The 20,589-nt window shown below is 38.5% G+C and overlaps 2 protein-coding genes across 3 annotated transcripts; both read left to right on the forward strand.

Annotated features, from left to right (window-relative positions):
- Positions 1-3,992: 3,992 nt before the first annotated feature.
- On the forward strand, positions 3,993-10,874 carry LOC137261523 (uncharacterized). Its single transcript, XM_067799282.1, has 5 exons — positions 3,993-4,446; positions 5,456-5,488; positions 7,469-7,612; positions 8,788-8,985; positions 9,445-10,874. Exons 1-5 carry the CDS (start codon positions 4,428-4,430, stop codon positions 9,663-9,665), a joined length of 615 nt encoding a protein of 204 aa, XP_067655383.1. The 5' UTR covers positions 3,993-4,427; the 3' UTR covers positions 9,666-10,874.
- Positions 10,875-13,185: 2,311 nt separating this feature from the next.
- Positions 13,186-17,637, forward strand: LOC137261445 (uncharacterized). Of its 2 annotated transcripts, XM_067799193.1 has the most exons (6): positions 13,186-13,217; positions 13,410-13,461; positions 14,319-14,501; positions 14,738-15,016; positions 15,845-16,033; positions 16,731-17,637. In XM_067799193.1, the coding sequence occupies exons 2-6, from the start codon at positions 13,443-13,445 to the stop codon at positions 17,006-17,008; spliced, it is 948 nt and encodes a 315-aa protein (XP_067655294.1). In that variant the 5' UTR covers positions 13,186-13,217; positions 13,410-13,442; the 3' UTR covers positions 17,009-17,637. The 2 variants fall into 2 exon arrangements, with proteins under 2 accessions (XP_067655294.1, XP_067655295.1); XM_067799194.1 differs by lacking the exon at positions 14,319-14,501 and having other exon boundaries at positions 13,193-13,217.
- Positions 17,638-20,589: the final 2,952 nt, after the last annotated feature.

Genomic DNA, 20,589 nt, shown 5'->3' on the forward strand with positions numbered 1-20,589 from the left:
TAGTACATACAGGTGATCTACAAGCAAATGTAGTACATACAGGTGATCTACAAATAAATGTAGTACATACAGGTGATTTACAAATAAATGTAGTACATACAGGTGATCTACAAGCAAATGTAGTACATACAGGTGATTTACAAATAAATGTAGTACATACAGGTGATCTACAAGCAAATGTAGTACATACAGGTGATTTACAAATAAATGTAGTACATACAGGTGATCTACAAACAAATGTAGTACATACAGGTGATCTACAAGCAAATGTAGTACATACAGGTGATCAACAAATAAATGTAGTACATACAGGTGATTTACAAATAAATGTAGTACATACAGGTGATTTACAAATAAATGTAGTACATACAGGTGATTTACAAATAAATGTAGTACATACAGGTGATCTACAAGCAAATGTAGTACATACAGGTGATTTACAAATAAATGTAGTACATACAGGTGATCTACAAACAAATGTAGTACATACAGGTGATCTACAAGCAAATGTAGTACATACAGGTGATCTACAAAGAAATGTAGTACATACAGGTGATCTACAAGCAAATGTAGTACATACAGGTGATTTACAAATAAATGTAGTACATACAGGTGATCTACAAGCAAATGTAGTACATACAGGTGATCTACAAATAAATGTAGTACATACAGGTGATCAACAAACAAATGTAGTACATACAGGTGATCAACAAATAAATGTAGTACATACAGGTGATTTACAAACAAATGTAGTACATACAGGTGATCAACAAACAAATGTAGTACATACAGGTGATCAACAAACAAATGTAGTACATACAGGTGATCAACAAATAAATGTAGTACATACAGGTGATCAACAAATAAATGTAGTACATACAGGTGATCAACAAATAAATGTAGTACATACAGGTGATCAACAAATAAATGTAGTACATACAGGTGATCAACAAATAAATGTAGTACATACAGGTGATCAACAAACAAATGTAGTACATACAGGTGATTTACAAACAAATGTAGTACATACAGGTGATCAACAAACAAATGTAGTACATACAGGTGATCTACAAGAAAATGTAGTACATACAGGTGATTTACAAACAAATGTAGTACACACAGGTGGTCTACAAATAAATGTAGTACATACAGGTGATCAACAAATAAATGTAGTACATACAGGTGATCAACAAATAAATGTAGTACATACAGGTGATCAACAAATAAATGTAGTACATACAGGTGATCAACAAACAAATGTAGTACATACAGGTGATTTACAAACAAATGTAGTACATACAGGTGATCAACAAACAAATGTAGTACATACAGGTGATCTACAAGAAAATGTAGTACATACAGGTGATTTACAAACAAATGTAGTACACACAGGTGGTCTACAAATAAATGTAGTACATACAGGTGATTTACAAACAAATGTAGTACATACAGGTGATCTACAAGCAAATGTAGTATATACAGGTGATTTACAAACAAATGTAGTACACACAGGTGATCTACAAGCAAATGTAGTACATACAGGTGATTTACAAACAAATGTAGTACACACAGGTGATCCACAAACAAATGTAGTACACACAGGTGTCGTACAAACACATGTAGTAGAATGCATACGTGTATCGTACTGTCGAATCTAATACACACGCGTCGTAAATCAAAACTAGTACACACGTGTCATACAAACAAATCGGGTGTAATAACATTCAGCCACGTGGAACCCATGTGTAAGAATTTGCGGGTATAACTGTTAACCATATTTAGATATCCAAACAAAAAAGAAAAGGAATATTCATTTTCAGTATTGATGCATAACAGTTTTTTCAATTCTATATTTTCGTGGAAAAAACACTGACGATTTCGAGTGAGAGTTGCCTTCAGCAACAAATAAAAAACCTTCAGGTTTACCTTTCAAGTCAGCCGAGTTAAAGACTTTACAGGGCTGCTCTTCTTCATGATAGTAACCTTCATTTGCCTTCACTCGTACACTTAGATCGTGCTGATTTGATACGACTTACCACAAGGCTGACTGAATACTACAGAGAAGAAAGGAGAAGAAATGTTTATTAACGTCTCACTCGTATACAAATAAAAGTCATTACAAAATATAAATTTGACAAAGCAAAATTGTATTCGACCAATCGTACAACGATTTATGAGAGACACACACACAAAAAAGGCTACAATAAATATTAGAATACCTAGAATACAATACAATACAATATGAAAAGGTAAAAGTTATTTATATAAAATACTTCTTCCTACAAGTAGATGTGTGACTGTAATCCATGCTATCAGGGTTGCTATGATACAAAGGGCATTCACTGGCATTTCCCAGTCGCAACACTTGCGTTCGCGAATGCTGTGATAACAAACAGGTTGAACGCTGAATAGTTTAAAGGGAGGTAACTACGCGGACTCCGTGAATTGAGGTTTAGATTATAGTGTTTCTTACAATCTTTGTTTAACGCCGTGGTCAGCAATATTCCAGCTATATGACTGCGGTCTGTAAATAATCCATTGTGGGTGAGTCAACCCAGTGACTGACATTATGACCTTTTGATCCTTTGGGGATGCGATGACTTGTATGAGCTAAGTGTCTTGGTGTGACTACATTGTATCCAACAAAAGTGCTACCTTTCTGAATCCTGAAATGATCCATCACAATGAAGCACACCTAAAACAAACACCTCGTAAAAATCACTATAATACGCCTGTGTGCTAATGTCTTGTCTACACAGCCACTAGAAGTAAACTTAAATGCAATTTCACCTTTCATAAAGACATACACAAGACATTTTGTTGCATATATTCACTGCCTCATCAGAGAAAGATTTCCTTACGAAACTCTCATATCCTGCTCCCCCTCCACCCCCTGTTTTAAAATTAATATACAGGGCAAGATTAAAACACAGTTCATTACCGATATATCTGTTCAAACTAACACATTTCACATTATGTGATCTAATATAATTACAGTAATAGATTCTATATAATTTGATTTGTAGCTGTAATTACACTCGCGTGAACTTCATTCGTCTGTACATGCTTAATGCGGCGTGAATCATATTTCAACAGGACGGTTTCATTTTGTATACTCATTGACGATTTTATTCATTCACTCAGCAAATTAAAAATGCCTAATTTTGTTCCATTGAATGAAACGTTTGTTTACCGAAGTAACAATCATCAACCATCCGTGTGTCTTGATCAAATCCCCTCTCACCACCAACATAGGCTGACAGGTGCTACTGTATGTTATTGCTACTAGTATACCGGTGTACCGCAATTCGCTTTTTAAACGATACGTATTGCAATCATGTTTTCAATGGGTTACAAGCGTTACTAAGTTTTGTGATTATTTCAAAGGATTAAATTAATTTCTACGAAAACTTTCATTTACAGCTGTGTGTTTCTGTTCGTAATTACTTGACCAAACGGCATTCTTGCATACTTGTAAGCTGTATTATTTTATAACCCTAACTTAAATCCTTATTTTGAGATTGCTGTATTTGAACCACAACATATAATATCTATTCAATAATCTACCTGTACGTTCGGTACGCTCACAACGATCCAAATACCCGTTCATTGATATGGGACGTGTCAGTGCTGAAACGGTGTGAACATTCACAATAAAATACCGTGCTAAGACAGTTTACAGCAAATATTAGTTTCTCCAGTAAAACAAAACAGCGACACCCTATGTTTTCTATACTGTGTTATTGTATTGTCAGTAATATAATGTAGTTCTTGAATGTCCTTTGTCGACAGATTGTATGGTCTGTAACATCAAACGCCTGATTTGTTCTGCTCACGATATGGCTGAAATACTTCAACCTCTTCAAACACCATCAATTATGGCAGTATGCTTCTTTGTGTCCATTTCGCTTGCACTTGATATAATGCACACGAGGGAGAGTGAGTGAGTGAGTTTATATTTAACGTCACATCGGCAATATATTATCTCAGCCATATCGCCGTGGGAGAGCTCGTGTACAACAACAAGAGTGTATGACTTCAAGTTTACGCCTCGTTTAGGAATATTTCAGTAATATCACGGCTGGAAACACCAAGAATGGCTTCACACATTGTATCTGTGTGGGGGATATAACGAGCCGCCCCTTCAACCGTTTGGCTACCTGACTGCCCCACAACAATAAGACAATAACATCTATGTCCTAGCACATGATATGTACGCGTATGTAAGGACCGTTATCTTGACCCTCATCCGCGTGTGATTGACTCCACCACCACCATATCGTATATCTCTGTACATCAGACACAGCTAGGTATTAATGTTGATGGTATTTGCTATTCAAATGATCGGATTCGGCAACATTGAGCCTGGCCCAGCTTTCAACAAAGAGTATGTTCATCACCTGATGGACTTGTAAGGATACACGATCATGGGAGGGTCACAGTCAGGTAAGATGTAATGTGTTTATTTTATGCTGACGAGTGACTTCTATATATATGTAAATAAGCCTGTTTATGCAGGGTACGTGATATGGGATGAACTGCTGCCCCGTGGAAAAGTAGTTCGCGCCAGGTCTCCTTGAAAAGTGACAAATATTTTACACGTGTATAATTCGAGAACTGCCAGACAAGATGTGGTGTACATGTATACAGAACGATAATCAAAACAGATTGACCACATCAAGGCATCGCTTAGGAATGCAATCACTCAATCATATGAGCTGATGGTTCACCGAGGGCACATGGCGATACTGTTACACTTCTGTATCACGATGTTATCTCGGTTTTCTCTCGGTATATAGAGGATTGTCGGGCCAATGCGTTATGGCACTTGTTTACTGTATTTTATTCATGTGCTCTATTTGGAGCGACAGTTCATTCAAACAGCCAGTGGGTGCCATTTCAAGACAGAAATGTTCCCAGTGCATGTCGGCACGACTAATAGCAGGGGATATTTGATAGTGTGTGACTTACTTTATATTAGTAGATTTATATTTCGCGATGGTGTTATTTCAAGCCCATATACTTGATTCCAATGTTTAAACACTACTGATATCGAAGATACCATCGGGTAATGAATCACGTATCAATCCATCTATATTTCTTGGAATGGATGTCACAAACTCATTCTACATTGATAACTGACTATGAGAGAGAATATGCAATGTAAACGTTAATAACATACTGTCCCTCTATGTTACAATATGTACAAATGACTGTCAAGGTCGCGTAGTATTATACACATACAATGATAGAGTGTTGTAAGGTCCTTGATTTACATCTGACATCACCATGTTAAATTTATATACAATCTCTTATAATATCAGTATCATTCTGTATCTATTTGTGATCAAAACATGTATGATAATATAATAATATGCAGAAAGTTTTCAAATATAATTATGTTAGAGTGATTCATTGTCTATGAACATTGTTCAAACGATGCTCCATTTTTCAGGGACGCGATCCTCAAAACCTCTTCTTTATGACGGTAAGACAACTTCAATGCCTGTAAACCTATTTATGTGAGTGTGTGTGTGTGGGCGACAATTATCACGTCTATAATCGTGTATTCAAAATGAAGATTTGTTTGGGAGGCAGACATCTACAAGAAGAAGAAGTTGTATTCAATCATTCTTTGACATTTGCGTATGCACAACATGACTAATTAAAATTATACTCACAGAATCAAATAAGGATACACGAAAGTACTAGTGTTCCTTTATTTATTTGCAGACTTGTACCCACAGTACAATACATACATTGTGAAGAAACATGGAAAAGAATAAAGGAACACTTGTACTTTCATGTGTTCCCTTATTTGTTTCCATGAGTATATATGCCATATAGACAACTATACTCACAGATATATAGTACAATATGATAAATGCCTCATTTATGATGCAAATGACAATCCTGTTCAAGAGCACGTGCCAGTGGATAAACGAGTGCAGCTGAACAGCGGCAATGACCAGATAATTTCTGATTCAGCTGCTAAACTAAAACGTTTCATTGAAAATGCCTAGCCTGTAGCATTATTAACATCATACGAAACTAATGTTTGCAGATTTATATGACGTCACTCTGAGTTCATTCACTAAGTTTAGTTAGGTGGGGATTCTGCACATTCCCTACACTCCGTAGTATAAATACTTGATTCAAACGTGACTAGAGGCAAAGGAAAACCTAGAGTAGTTACAACGTTCGCTCGTCAAGGTGAAGGACCGGGTTCGATTTTCCATCATGGGTACTATGTGTGAAGTCCATTTCTGGTGTCCCACTCTGGAATATTGCTAAAAGCGGCGTAAAACCCACCTCAATCAGTATCAGGTACAGGAAATGTAACCATGCTAAGCTGAATTGGCATACGCATGGTTTCCGTCGGTTCCGTAGTTAAAAAAAGTTATAACTAAGATGCCTTTGCGTCGATATTTCATATTAATACAAATATGCATGTCTAGTATTGCAGTGAAAGTATTCTAATCGTACACAGGAGATACTTTTATTTTCTGTGTATCATCGCAGTGGTCGCAATGAGCAATCAAAAGATGGTGGTAACATTGCAAGAGACCAAAACCGAACCATGTGAACTCCCCGGATCACAAGTTCTTGTTTACTGCTTAGAAGGACATTGATATCAGGCTAAAGTGATTTATCATCCATACAGTTGTACGCTTCATTATTTCTCACAAACTTCTAGAATGGTTATGAAGCTGTAGCAACAGGCGTGGTCTGTTTTGTGTGTTGTGTAGCGATGACAATATTAAGCCACCTGTAAATAAAAGAAGTCTGTCTCGATAATCTGCCGAATATTCATTGGACGTAACATCTATAAACAGATCCCTGTAAATTAGTGATGCCACAAGGTGCCCATGAAAAGAAACTTGACCAGCCGATCTGGTCGATTTTTAGATACCCATTCCAACATGAAAAGAAAAAAGAATAATTATTCAAACTATACTATCTCTTATGCATTTTCTAATTGTTTTTCACGATCTCAAAGAAACCACTCTTTCTTTGAGGCAAGTAAAGAGGTGATCCAGGATAAAGTGTAAAGGATTTAGATAAAACTTTAATGCTATTATGGTAGCATTACGTGTAACGTAAGAGTTGTAATTGTTTGTGCAATGTGAAAAAACTTACTGAGTGTTTATCGCATTCATGTATGTGCGTACCTATCAACACGAAGCGTTTAATATCTAGAATCATATTGTAACCACACACGTTCGAACAAAGTCCATACTGTTATCAGTGATTGCAGTCATATACTGTAGCTGGTATTGTTATGACAGGGTTAATGTGACGTTATAACAGGGCATTGTGTTATCGACATTTTATCTGCACTGATGTAACAGTCGAAAGAAATGATGGTCTCGTTAGAAGATAAGTAGGGTAAATGCAAAATTAAGCATAAGATTATTAATGTCAAATTTTCTCAAAATCGTTTACAACTTATCATCCTCAATTACAGACGTTTATGAAACTACTTCGGCAACGGCCACAACCCTGTACTGCTGCTGTCTCCGGAGAAACATACAATTGCCCATAAAGTATGGAAGCGACCAGAAACAACAGGCATACCGCTTACAAGAGTACCCTATGTTGATGGACCCAGGTACATCATGTACCCTTATTGTGTTATATGTTGATAGTTCACGGTGCAGTATCTACCATTTACACATGCACTGTATGATGGATCCACATATAGTATGTACTTCCTTCTTACTTGGACCCCTTACTTTTTTACTAAATGCTTGGGGACCCAGATACATTATGTACCCCTTACGTATATTTTTTATGTGTTGATAGATCCAGACATATAATGTTCCCCTTACGTATTTACTAAATTTTGATAGGTACAAGTACATTTATGTTATGCACGCGTTATTTATTTACTTTCACACGATAAAATTCGGATGGGCTGAAAAGTAGGTCACGTTAATGATACTTGTGATTTGATATGGCCCAATCTTCATCCAACAAAGTGTTCCAGCATATTAGGTCATTGATTCTAAATTGGTAAAATTTATGCAAACTGATTAAATATATGTCAGAAATGCATAGTTTCTGTAAAGTGTGATGTCACGTTCTTCACATGAGGAGGTAATATTTCTGATAAATGTTCTATAAGAAAACTCCAAGCTATGTATTTTTTTACTATATGAACATGTTATTAAAATGAATAAAATATGCATTTATCGTATGTATTTAATCATTTTAAATAAACTGGGCCACTTTGACTACCCCCCAGGGCAATTTGAACGAAACTTCGGGGCAATTTGTAGCTGGGCCAATTCGACTGGCAATCGGAATTATTTATGCTAAAAATACCACTGACAGTTAGTTGTAACAGAGAATGATGGAATATAAGTGAATCACGTGGGTACTTCTTCCATCTTCAGCCTAGCAGAGACCATATAATAGGATGGTCTCTGAGCCTTGCGTTTGGATTTTCATGTTTCTTTCACTTGGAATGATCGGAACATTTCTCCTGCCTACATCCGTCTCCTTACTTTGAAAACCGAAGAAATGGTGCCTCTTTCCAGTGTTTAGTGAATCCGCGAATCCCCATGAAACGGAATACACCACAGTAAAGTCTACAGCAACGACAGAAACAACACGATTTGTGTTACTGTCTTTTTTAAGTCCTGTCAAAGACGAGCCGCCATACACACGCATGCACGTCGTCATATGAGCGAAATATTCTCAAATACGACGTTAAATCCCATTTCACCTCACCTCAGCCGTTGTCTAGGAACATATATGACTATCTCGATCGTTTTCCAACAGTCGCCTATCGGGTCCATTCTGCGTTCACTGACAAACGGTTTGTGAAGGCGATGTTCAGGTTTGTCGAAAGTTCTGGACACATATCACTACAGGAGACCGAAAGTGATGACGTAGCTGAGGTCAGTCCACTTGTTGTCTTCTGTCTCAACAACAGCTCTGTGGACGCAGATGCAGGGAGAGCTCTCAGCGAGGCCAGAGGTCAGCCTTAGACTAAGACATCTCAAGCAGCAAATTATTAATTTCAGCCAGCTGTTATTTTTTATATCATTTCAAGATATTATATGCATAAACATTGTATAGGATTTCAAGCTATATGGCCATTTTAACACAATGACGTATAATATAATAAATTGACCAATAGACTTTACAGGTATTCATGTCGAGCCATGCACATCTACCGCTGTTTTCATATTGTAAAATTAATACAGTAGTCAACTATCGAATATATGACAAGCGTTGATTTGAAAGGACTATCATATTTATGTTCTGTTTCAGCTACAGGACGAATGAAATTGTGTACAAATAACACATATTATGATATCCATGCTGGTTCTTTTGCAGTAATCCGTAGCGTTATTTAGATGCCTCCATAAAGACCTACTACGTAACTCTGTGCAGTGTATCAATGGTGATGATGTTCACGTTCTCTGATTTCAGAGGGTAATGACGTTTTTCTGGTGGTGATCAAGAAAGTGAATCCCAACTCCCCTTACAATAACACCCTGAGTTTGTCAGCCAAGAATAGGCGCCGCATTGGCGGGTGTGGAATAATGATGTACTCAACTGATTCCAAGAAATTCCAGGAAACAGATGACAATATGGATATGTTAAGACGGCTACGTCACTTCCTGTTGGATGCAGCTGTTGAAATTGATTAAACATGTCAACTTGTCATGCACTTTACAACTACGTGCGCCAAGAAAGTGTCGATTTCAGACTAGGATCATAATTAATAAATACTTAATTTCCTTTCCCATCATAGTATTGATCTAAAATGTGCTTTAGTAGAGGGAAGGGTTTTAAAACTACAGTTACCAGTAACTCATCGTACCTAAGACTTTAACGAAATAGATTAAGAACGCTTGTGAATAATAATTGTATTTAGTCGCTCTTTATGACACATTGAACGTTGTTTATGCCTTTGATTGGGTACATTTTGTTCAAGGTTTTAATGCACATTTTGCCAGTTATAATTAACATACAATGGACGGGAATGAGCTAATATCATATCCTTGATGTTCCACTTGGTTACAATTTGGTCGTGTAAGAGATATGTGACTTAAAATCTTACAAAACCAACTTTCGTCATTTAGAGTCGCCATGTACTCTAAATCCCACTTTGCCTCCGAGACTCGTACCAAAGCAAATCTACACACCAATGTGTGTCCATCATTGTATGACCCTCGTCCAATGACATTTCTTCCATCTTGTGCCTTCGTCCATGATTCCTGGAGGTCCACAGCTGAAGGACTCCTAATTGTACACTGGACTGGCGAAATGTATTCATGACCAATTTGGCGGAGACGACAAAGGTGACAAACGTGCTTTGCGTTTTCAACAGGGGATGTAGTCTGTTTGTCAGTCACTTAGAACAAAGTAGTGTATCAGCAGAGGTAATTAGACTTGGATGCACTCATTTATGTCCAGCATTCCTTTCACTTTCACTGTAGGCAAAGTAGGATGTAGGCAAACTGACACGTAGGCAAAATGGGACCGAACCGCAAAGTCACGTTTTGAGGTACAAGACTGACGCAAACCTATAGGTCTCGTTTTCTGACGAACTTGTTCCAGAACTGCGAAATGAGGAATTTTAGAATGAATATTCCTGGACATTTACCTTGACTGGCATGTTTTGTATGAAGTTCCTGCAACAACACTCTTTGGCTGCGTTTCTTCGAACATGTCAACATGCTCTGTTTCTGGTTCAAAAATACTAAAATACTAAAATTTCTTTTCATGATGACATATATATTATAATAAAAATGTTGAGAAGAAAATAGGAGACTTTTTATAGATACTCTGCTGTGTATTAAACAGAACGTTCTTTGTTTTCTGTTGGCTTTGCAATAAATGATATTGTGTAATAACTTAGAATGCCTCTGTTGTAATGGTTATGAGGTGAATGTGCAAACCCTCACTTGTTGCAATTACTTATATGATCGTTTCACGATTACATCTACATTCATTTACAGATGGATCCAGGGGTGATGGCGCAGTAGCTTGTGCCACTGTCATTGGAACCACAACAATATCTTCCAGATTACCGGATAGTAGTTCTATTTTCACAGCTGAAGCAAACACAATATTAACGGATCTTAGATATGTTCAAAAACACACTAAACATAAACAATATATAATCTATTCAGACTCTCTTTCGTGTCTTCGGGTGGTTAAAAACTTATCATGTAAACATCCACTTTTAATCGAAATTATTGAATTGTATAATGATCTTGCCACTGGCCAATACGACATCGTTTTGTGTTTCTTTACTCTGCCACTCTGCCAATGGTCGATCTTGCTGCCAAAGCAGAACTCAACAAATCTGTGACGACACTTCTGATTCCACACTCAGACTATAAAGCTTCAAGCTGCAAGATCACACATCCGTGATCTGATGCAAAAGAAGTGAGACTCCCAAGTAGGTATCAATAAATTACATGCAATAAAACCCTATATTGGTTACACCTACTTGGGTTGTCAGTTCAGATTTGAGGAGGTCGTTATACGACGATGTCGCATTGGCCATACTAGATACACTCACGAATGCAATACTTAAAGGTGAGGATCCTCCATTTTGTATCCCTTGTGATGAAGGAATCACGGTCAAGCATGTCATGCTTGACTGTATTAATTTTGCCATCACAAGGGAAAAATATTTTAGTGTCAAAACAATGAAGGATCTTTTCAATGTTATAATGTTATTATCATTTAATCACTGAATTTTTAAAGGAAATAGAATTATTGGATAAATTGTGAATAATATGTTTTGTAAATAGAAAGTTGATATTTTAAACATGATGGTGTGAACTGTCAACTGCGATTGTTAGTGGCTGTACCGTCAAAGAGGATTAAAGTAGCGCAAACTTATTGCCCCCCTGAGAGGGTACGTAAGTCCCAAAACTTTCAACGTGAAATTTATACTTACCAGTATTTTAAACGTAATATTTTTGTCATTTTAAATTTTGGCTACATTTATCTACAATTCCCAGCTCCTGAGGGGAGGGTATAAATCCAGCTAGGGTCCATGCAGGTAGCCAAAGTAATGTAAGTCCCCTTGGTCCTCAGTATGGTGATCTACCTTCAGTTGCTAGTGATCTATAGCCTATTTTTATACTATCATGTATTGTCCACTTCATATACCAGTTTTAAATTCGAATTGTGATACGCTAGTTATTTTACCATACTTTGACGACGGGTTTTATAATATATACATATTCTTTGCAGTCATATTTGTTCTCGTCACGACATAGCTGAGATGTTGCCGATGTGACGTTAAATTATAACTCACTCACTCACATCTACATTCACGTGTTGTGCATTACTTTATATTAAAGAGGAGAAGTCAATGATGTACATGTAATTCACTGTCTCTATAAAATGAGACAAAGTCTCGCTTGGTGACCTTGATACGTTCGAACGTCACTGTCTGTATCCAAAGAGTTATATATATTTATCAATTTCCATCACGCCATTCTTAGTGAGTACCATGAATGCACGTCAAACACAGAAGCAAGTAATAGGAGGACCTTGCCAAGGCATTTTTGTCACGCAGGAGTGAGCGCGTTAAAAGTTTACATCGCATCGACAATGCTACAGCATAGAGCCATGAAAACAAGGTGATCATTTTACAATATCTGTGAACAAATGACAGTAAAGCTAGCTATAATATCACACTGTCAAGAATAAACTATCATTAGCATCTATCTCTAAAACAAGATTGCAAATTAGGACAATATATTATAACAAACAGGTTTAGTAACGCAAGCACTGAAGGTAGGTTACCGTACTAGGGACCATGGGAACCTCCTGTAACAGTACTTTTCCTAACTGTCATGTAATAAGATGTGTATGTTCCAAATCCCCTGACGGGTTTGAAATGCAAACATAAAAACATAACCAACATAGACACCTGTATGATATTATTCAACATTACGTCATTATGGGACTAGGTGACGTCATTACTCTACCCCGTCAGCAGGATGATAGGCATCAGTCAGCTACTTGCCTGAGACAAAGGGATATATTTCTAACCGTTATACACGCATGGTTAAAGCCATATAGAATAGTTATCGCATGTCAAGCCTGTCCATGCCGCTGAAATTTGATATGATGATACTCCTGACCCTGACGCCTGTTGTTTACGTAGCACAAGGCTATCTACACAATGTGATATCAAAGGTCTTTTACACAATACAGTCTCTAATACTGAGGTGAGCATGACATCTCTTTTTCGTCTCGTAAATATGTGTTGTTTAATTTTACAATGAACAAATATAATAGTATATATCGTTTCAGAAACTTTGTGTTAATAATGACACACTGCCAGTGGTGATCTGTGTAATTTGTTGAAAGTTGGGACTGCACGTTCTACTGTCTGACAAAACTCAAATTCATTGTTGCAGCCGTGATGACGCATCACCGTGACATTCGCCGGCATGGGGAGCTCGACATCAGGTGATGATTTCTTCTGAAATTTATTAATTAATTAACGCTTCTTTCACGTAGGACGATCTCGCTTTTTACATAAAACCATTAAGTATGCAAAATATTCTCGAACAAGAACAAAGCAGCTTGTCAACTGTCAGCGACATACACGCGTACGTGGGACTCATCATAGGCATGCATTACTTCTGAATAGCTTCATGAATAACTCTGGTTCGCCGTGATATGCCCGGAAGCGCAGTTTATACACCTGCTGAAACCATTATGATTCAGAGTCATCTAACATGTGACAATCCATAGTAATTTCAGAATGAGTCACCTGTATTTAGTTTAGTTTTATGCCACTCGCCATTCCAGCCAAATAGTGGGGGCATGGTGGGGGCATGGTGGGCGAGATGGCTACAGCACCAGGATAGTAATCCAGCAAGCTTGAGGTGACGGGATCGAACCCACCTGTGACCGGGTGTAGAAACCTTAGAGTCAGCTTTGTGTTCAGACTCTTTCAGTGTTGCCATAACCCCTAGCGTATGGCGCACAATCATCGACAACACGCAGTCCGTTGGTATGTGGTCAGATGATGGCCACATGAATACACGCAAACACCAAGTTGCGGGTACAGCAACGTGCAGTAAACTTGGACAACGTTCTGTGACTATGTGCCCCAGTCCAACCAGCTGTTAATGTGTACCTCTTAAGGAAGGGAAAGTCCCATTAACTCGGTGCGCCAAGTAGCTGCGAGAGTTGTGTGATCCCCAGGGAGTGATGGTCATCATAACTCAACTTGACGTTAGATGTAATATGTATGTAGTTTGTATGAAACAAGACGGCCCTTTTGAATTATTTGAACTATAAGACGAACATGATTTTAGTTTCATATTATGCCAAGGAAGAATCGACTCTCATTAAGAAAGTAAAAGACAAAGTCAGGCGAAAGTGTAAGCTGAATCTAAAAAAAGTGTCAGGTCGTTCTCAAGCCAGTCCCCTACTTCTGTTTGCGGAGGTCACAACCACCATCGATAAGGCTGTCAATGACGTCATCAAAGACGCAAGAGGTATCGTGCTATTTCACCTGACTTCTGAAAGTAGACCCCGAAAACAAACATGCCCGTCTAAATACAAACCCCCGGCACCTCCTATGCATCACTTATCCGCATCCCAAAGACTCTCTCGTAATCTGTCTATGAATTTAATCTCTAAAACTTACTAAACTGGGATGCTTATTTTCCATTTTTCATTAACGTCAGTACTATGAATATCGTTGATGGCAAATCGTTTTTCACCATTGCAGGTGGCGATGACGTTTTTGTCGTTACAGTCAAAGTCTCAGATAGACACCCAGGCAAAAACAAGCATTTGTCCGATTTCATAGATCAAAGCACAAGGATTTTAATCGGAGATGCATGTGTTTTCTTCTTTGACATGAACCTTTCATCGACGGATTATCGGAATGACAATAAGATAGCTTGTTGTGGAATAAACCGGTTCTTGTCAAACGTCAAACCATTTGACCGACACATGATACAACCTCGTGTTACTTTTCAGAGACACCCCTACCTCAATGAGCCAGGTAAATATAATTGATGGATACATTTTGTTTGAACATTCGTGTGCTGGAACTGGGAAAAACTGTACTTTACTGATGCCTTAATAACGACGTTTACTTTATTCGGGCTTGATCGTTGCATTTTAGTTTAAGTAGTTGATATGTGCTATTCTATATCACCCAACAAGAGGGGTGTTGGGATGGTCAAGTGTTTCAAATGTTCGGTCGTCACGACATACACGTGGGTTCGATTCTCCTCTTTGGAACAACATATGAAGCCCTTTTCTGGTGTTCCGCACCCTGATGTTGCCTGACTATTGCCAAAAGCGGCGTACGACCTTACGGGCTCTGTATTATACATGCAATAACAATTAAATTTAACAATCACATTACTTCCTGTCTTAGGTATGGAAGGATCGCGAACCTGATCGTGGAAGAAATTCATTTTTGAATCACATTGTTTCACGGTGGACACACACGTGATGAATGATGAATAGTATATCACCCTACCAACTGTAACTTATATTCGTGAAATCTAACAGATGTCTAAAGACATTGCATGAGATATATTATAAACGAATATTTGTAAGGTTCTAACTAGTTTTTATAGCCTTTCATCGTTGAAATGCAGAACTAGCTTTAACATCGAACCTCTTGTAAAATCTGCTAACCTATACATATCTTCTTTGAGAATCCGTATAGAAGTTTTAAAGATGAAGTATGTGACAACTTGTATGACAAGTGTTAGTGTCTACACAGGAACGTCTCACCCATTACAATAAAGATGTTAATGTCATAGGTTTTCAGGTTTGGGTATGCTTAATATTTGGATCTGAATGCATCATTTTTCAGTTTGCTTCTACTTTGCACCTGGGAGTCACATGGAACAGGACACACTGACCTTTGTCCAGGAGGTCGGCCAATTCCCGTTACAGAAGTGCGCCAGAACCGACGTTAAGTCTGTCAGCCCCCTCATACTGTTTACACCGTGCTACACACGAGTGGACGAGGATGCTAATTTCATTCTCAGAGAGGCTAGAGGTAAGAACTTACTTGGGTTGAAAATATCATATATTGATGAATCAGATTCGGGTAAGTTCATTTACTGACATATCGTCGCATTCTTGTATTTTATGAAACACACAGTGGTGTATTTAAAATAATCGTTTGTACATTTTGTATAATTTGTATACATTGTCTTTCATCAAAGCGAGTATCAAAGTTCCATATCACACAAATCCTGAGATATGAGTTTGACAGGAATGAATGCAGGTTGTCAATGTATTCATAAGGGGCCCAACATTACATTCAAAATATTTATTTGGTCAGCAGCCGTGAAGATCCGGGTTAGAATTGGCTGGTCACATCGCTATTAATTCAGGCATGTCGTGACGAGATCAAGTCTGTTGTCATGAGAACATTTTAAATTCAAATTCTAAATGAATTTCATTTTTACAATGTACGTTTGGTAAGCAGTGCTCGCCCTAAAAGGCAACCAAGGGGATCGGGTGGTCAGACTTGGTTAACTCAAGTCATCATTTCTCAATGCGTTAATCGTAGATGCTAGATTGTCTGGTAAAGACACGATTTTGTACGGACCGCAACCATGCAGCTTGAATATTGCTGGATATTGCGTTAAACACCAAGTCAGCAATAACATATTAAGGCAACAGTCTTAGGGACACATGCCTATATATTGCCGTGGATTACCTGACTTGAATATTGTACATTTCTTCAGATGGACATGACGTGTTTCTGGTGGTGATAGAAAGCGCCTACAAACACTCCGCAGACAGCAAGCTTCCATATCTGTCTGCGAAGAACAGAAGACGTATTGGAGATTGCGGCACCTTGGTCTATTCACTTGACTACAAGAGCTTCCAAGAAACCAGTCGTAATATGCAGATGATACAAAGGCTACGGGAGTTTCTTATTCACACACTGGAAGAAAACAAATATGATAGTTTAAGAAGATCACAAAATAATTTAGACGATTGCCGTGGAACACTGCTTTGAGCATAACCTGACGTACGGCATTTCTGCGCTTGTGTCATCCATGCAAGTTTTCCCCGCTTCACTGGCGTTAAATGATCTTAATCATTGGTGTACATAAGCTCTTTATTGAGTGTATTTTACAACTCAAAGGTTAAAATGCTGTACACATTGTTGATACTAAAAATATAAGTATTGTGATGGGGTCCTGTGCTGTGGCGGGTAAATAATTATAAGCGATAAAGAAATTGAAACTGTTCTTTTAACATGTAAAATAAGTATAAGATCACCTTCAGTATAGAGATGCATGTAGAAGAGTTCTGAAATACTGGATAAAAGATGCCCCCATGTTTAGAATGTATGACCATTCTCTGTTTTCACATGCTTTGGTGGAGGTGCCATTTCTTCAACAATTTACAAATGTTGCTGTATGTGTCACTCTACTAATCACGGGACCACACAATTTGCACTAGTTCAAGGTACAAGCGTAGAAAGATGGCTTGGTGTATATGTATATTTATACCAGTGAGTATCTAACACGATATTTGGGTGCAGAAGAAGAGAACCATTTATTTGCTATTGATGTTGTGACTTTTGACCATATTGTCGTTCCAATATCTCCTGTAACAATAAAAATCTGTACAAATTGTAAACGCTTATCATCGCATGTCACCATATCTGTGTGTAGGTGAGTGAGTGAGTGAGTTTAGTTTTACGCCGTTCTCAGCAATATTACAGCTATATGGCGGCGGTCTGTAAATAATCGAGTCTGGACCAGACAATCCAGTGATCAACCACATGCATCGATCTACGCAATTGGGAACCGATGACATGTGTCAACCAAGTCGGCGAGTCTCACCACCCGACCCCGTTAGTCACCTCTTACGACAAGCGTAGTCGCCTTTTATGGCAGGCTTGGGTTGCTGAAGGCCTATTCTACCCCGCTACCTTCATGGGTTGTGTGTAAATACCTGGATACCGCATATGAGAAGTGACAAACATTTTTAAACGTGGCGTGTTTAAATGATTAAAATTCAATACTTTATACTGTGGTCTCCACTTTGCTTGTCTTTTATGTCTGACCCTACTCTGGTTATAGAATTGATCTTCAGTAGCCCATGCTTGTCGTAAGAGAGTACTAACGGGATCGGATGGTCAGGATCCCTGACATGGTTGACATATGCCCCAACTTCGTAGACTGATACTCGTCTTGTTAACCCCTGGATTGTCTGGTCTAGGCTCGACTATTTACTGACCTCTGCCATATAGCTGGAATGTTGCTGAGTGCGGCGTTAATTATAAACAACCCGGTCATAATTATGTCTCTATGAATTAGCCTCACACACGTGATGGTAAAATGTGCCTCATACTTGGGACTTCCACAGTAAAGCAGAAATTATTATTCTGTGTAGTGCGATCCAGGAATCGAACTCGCAAAGCCTGCTAGCTAATCGCCAGCACTCAAAGTCAACGATCTAACCTACGTAGCCAACGCAGTGTGCTGAAGACTGATAATCCGACAATTGGTAGACCAAATCGAGTACAATTCAATGCATACCATGAGGTTCACAACCCACACAGCAGTACCCGTCTCTGGCACACACAATGGCAAGTGAATTACAGTCCCGGAAGATCGACAGCTTCAGAACATATGGGCAGATACGAGCCGACATTTCAACATCACTGTGGACAAATTTAGAATTCACTCCAAAATGAGCTGACACGCTTTCTAAAAGCTTTAGGTCATGTATGTAGTTCCCTGTTTTACACCCCATGCAGGAAGCAAATGTATTGTAAGTTTCCATTCCCCCTATAGTACGATCATCTATCTTCCGTTGTTGGCGATCTGTGGCCAGTTTCATACTGTCTTGTCAGAATTTGAAATCCAGTTTTAGAGAGACGCTGGTTTTACTTCTTAAGTGCTGTGATATTCTAGTTGGTTATGTCCTTCGCTGACTGTTTTGTTTATGATTTACATGACATTGTATTTACGGTGAAGTTACAACTTGTTATTATCACGATATGGCTGAAATACGGCGCATGTGACTCCTAACTCACTCACTCACTCCCTCACTCCCTGCCATAAACAATTGTCGGATAAACCGTAAAAATATTTTTCGGTTTCGATTGTACCTAAAAAGGGAAATACAGAAGGTTGGAGTTACGGAACATAAAGGGGTGTTAATTGTTAAAAGTCGATGAGAAATTAAACCAGTCGAGGGTGTATGCGGAAATCGATTCCGCCATAAAGGAGTGAGTGAGTTGAGTCTTACGCCTCTGTTAACACTATAAATGGGCTTCACACCTTGAACCCATTTGGGGAACTGAACTCGGGTCGTTGGCTTGACGAGCGAACGCTTTAACCAGTAGGCTACATCGCCGACCCTCCATCAGAAGTAAAATGTCACTGATGTTTCGCTTGGTGATCGTGAAGCCACCTCTCCAGCCATACTTGTATTTTTTATGAAAATTTGTTGCACTTTGCTTCGTTCAGTCGGGTGTCATTAGCATCACACATTCCGTGTCCGTCTGTTGGTCCATATCAGGACTGTGCCAGATCATCGATATCGTTTACGAACGAGGTCAACACATCACATACGGTTCAGGACGCATTCATTAATGCTCATCTGCATGAACACTTATCTTACCTCACTTTCTGATTGGCTAAGCGCTATTCTATTATTTTCAATGCACACCGCTTCGAATTCCGAACTCTTCATGGTAGTACTTGTTTAACTCGAATAACATTGAAACCACGCATCAAGCACGGAAATTAGCGATGTTTTGCGATTGAAAATCTATGGAAGGGAGAGAACTCTAAATCTGTTAACATTGTGTCGTCTGCAAAATGGCGATTCGCCTCGCATTCGAGAGAAGTGCGTCAAACGGTTTAAATTAAAATTCAGGTGTTCGGTAAGATAGATACGTTGTTCACTGGTCCCTCGGGAGCCATGGGCACATGTACCCGCGAGGTTTGTTTATGTTCCCTCGCCCTAAGGGCTCGAGGAACATAAACAAACCTCAAGGGTACATGAGCCCATGGCCCCTTCGCGACCATACAGTGAACAACGTATAATGTACTTCAATAGAACTATACGCGTATATCAGGCAACTAGATTTACCTACAAAATGAGACATATATCTCACAGTTGGGTGCGCGTCCCTTTAATGCAGCTCTGAGCCCACGTCCGTGGCGACATATACCCTGATACGTGTATTTATTTGCATTACAAGCCACTGTGATCAAGCCAGGTGCGTTTTCTGGTAAAATTCTTCTTGAACATGCTGTGAAGTGTTGGAAATCGTCTGAAACACGGACTTCAAATGAAACATTGCTTATTTTATGTGGCGTCTACATTTTGTGCATTTAAAACATTTCCATAACACACATATTGTGGTTTTCATTTTATTTGTGGAAAGAATATATAAATATTAAAAAAAGACACATACCGACAGTAACAGCACCAGCTGTTCCGCTTTACTAAACAACAGTATTTACTGACAAAAGCAGGTTATAAATGTCCTTATGTAAATAAATGTTATGTTCAGAGTGCATTCTTGCACACACAAAATTCGTGGCATTACAAAATACACGGAAACGGAAC

Source organism: Haliotis asinina, chromosome 14 (assembly GCF_037392515.1).
Source record: "Haliotis asinina isolate JCU_RB_2024 chromosome 14, JCU_Hal_asi_v2, whole genome shotgun sequence".
Lineage (NCBI taxonomy): Eukaryota > Metazoa > Mollusca > Gastropoda > Lepetellida > Haliotidae > Haliotis > Haliotis asinina.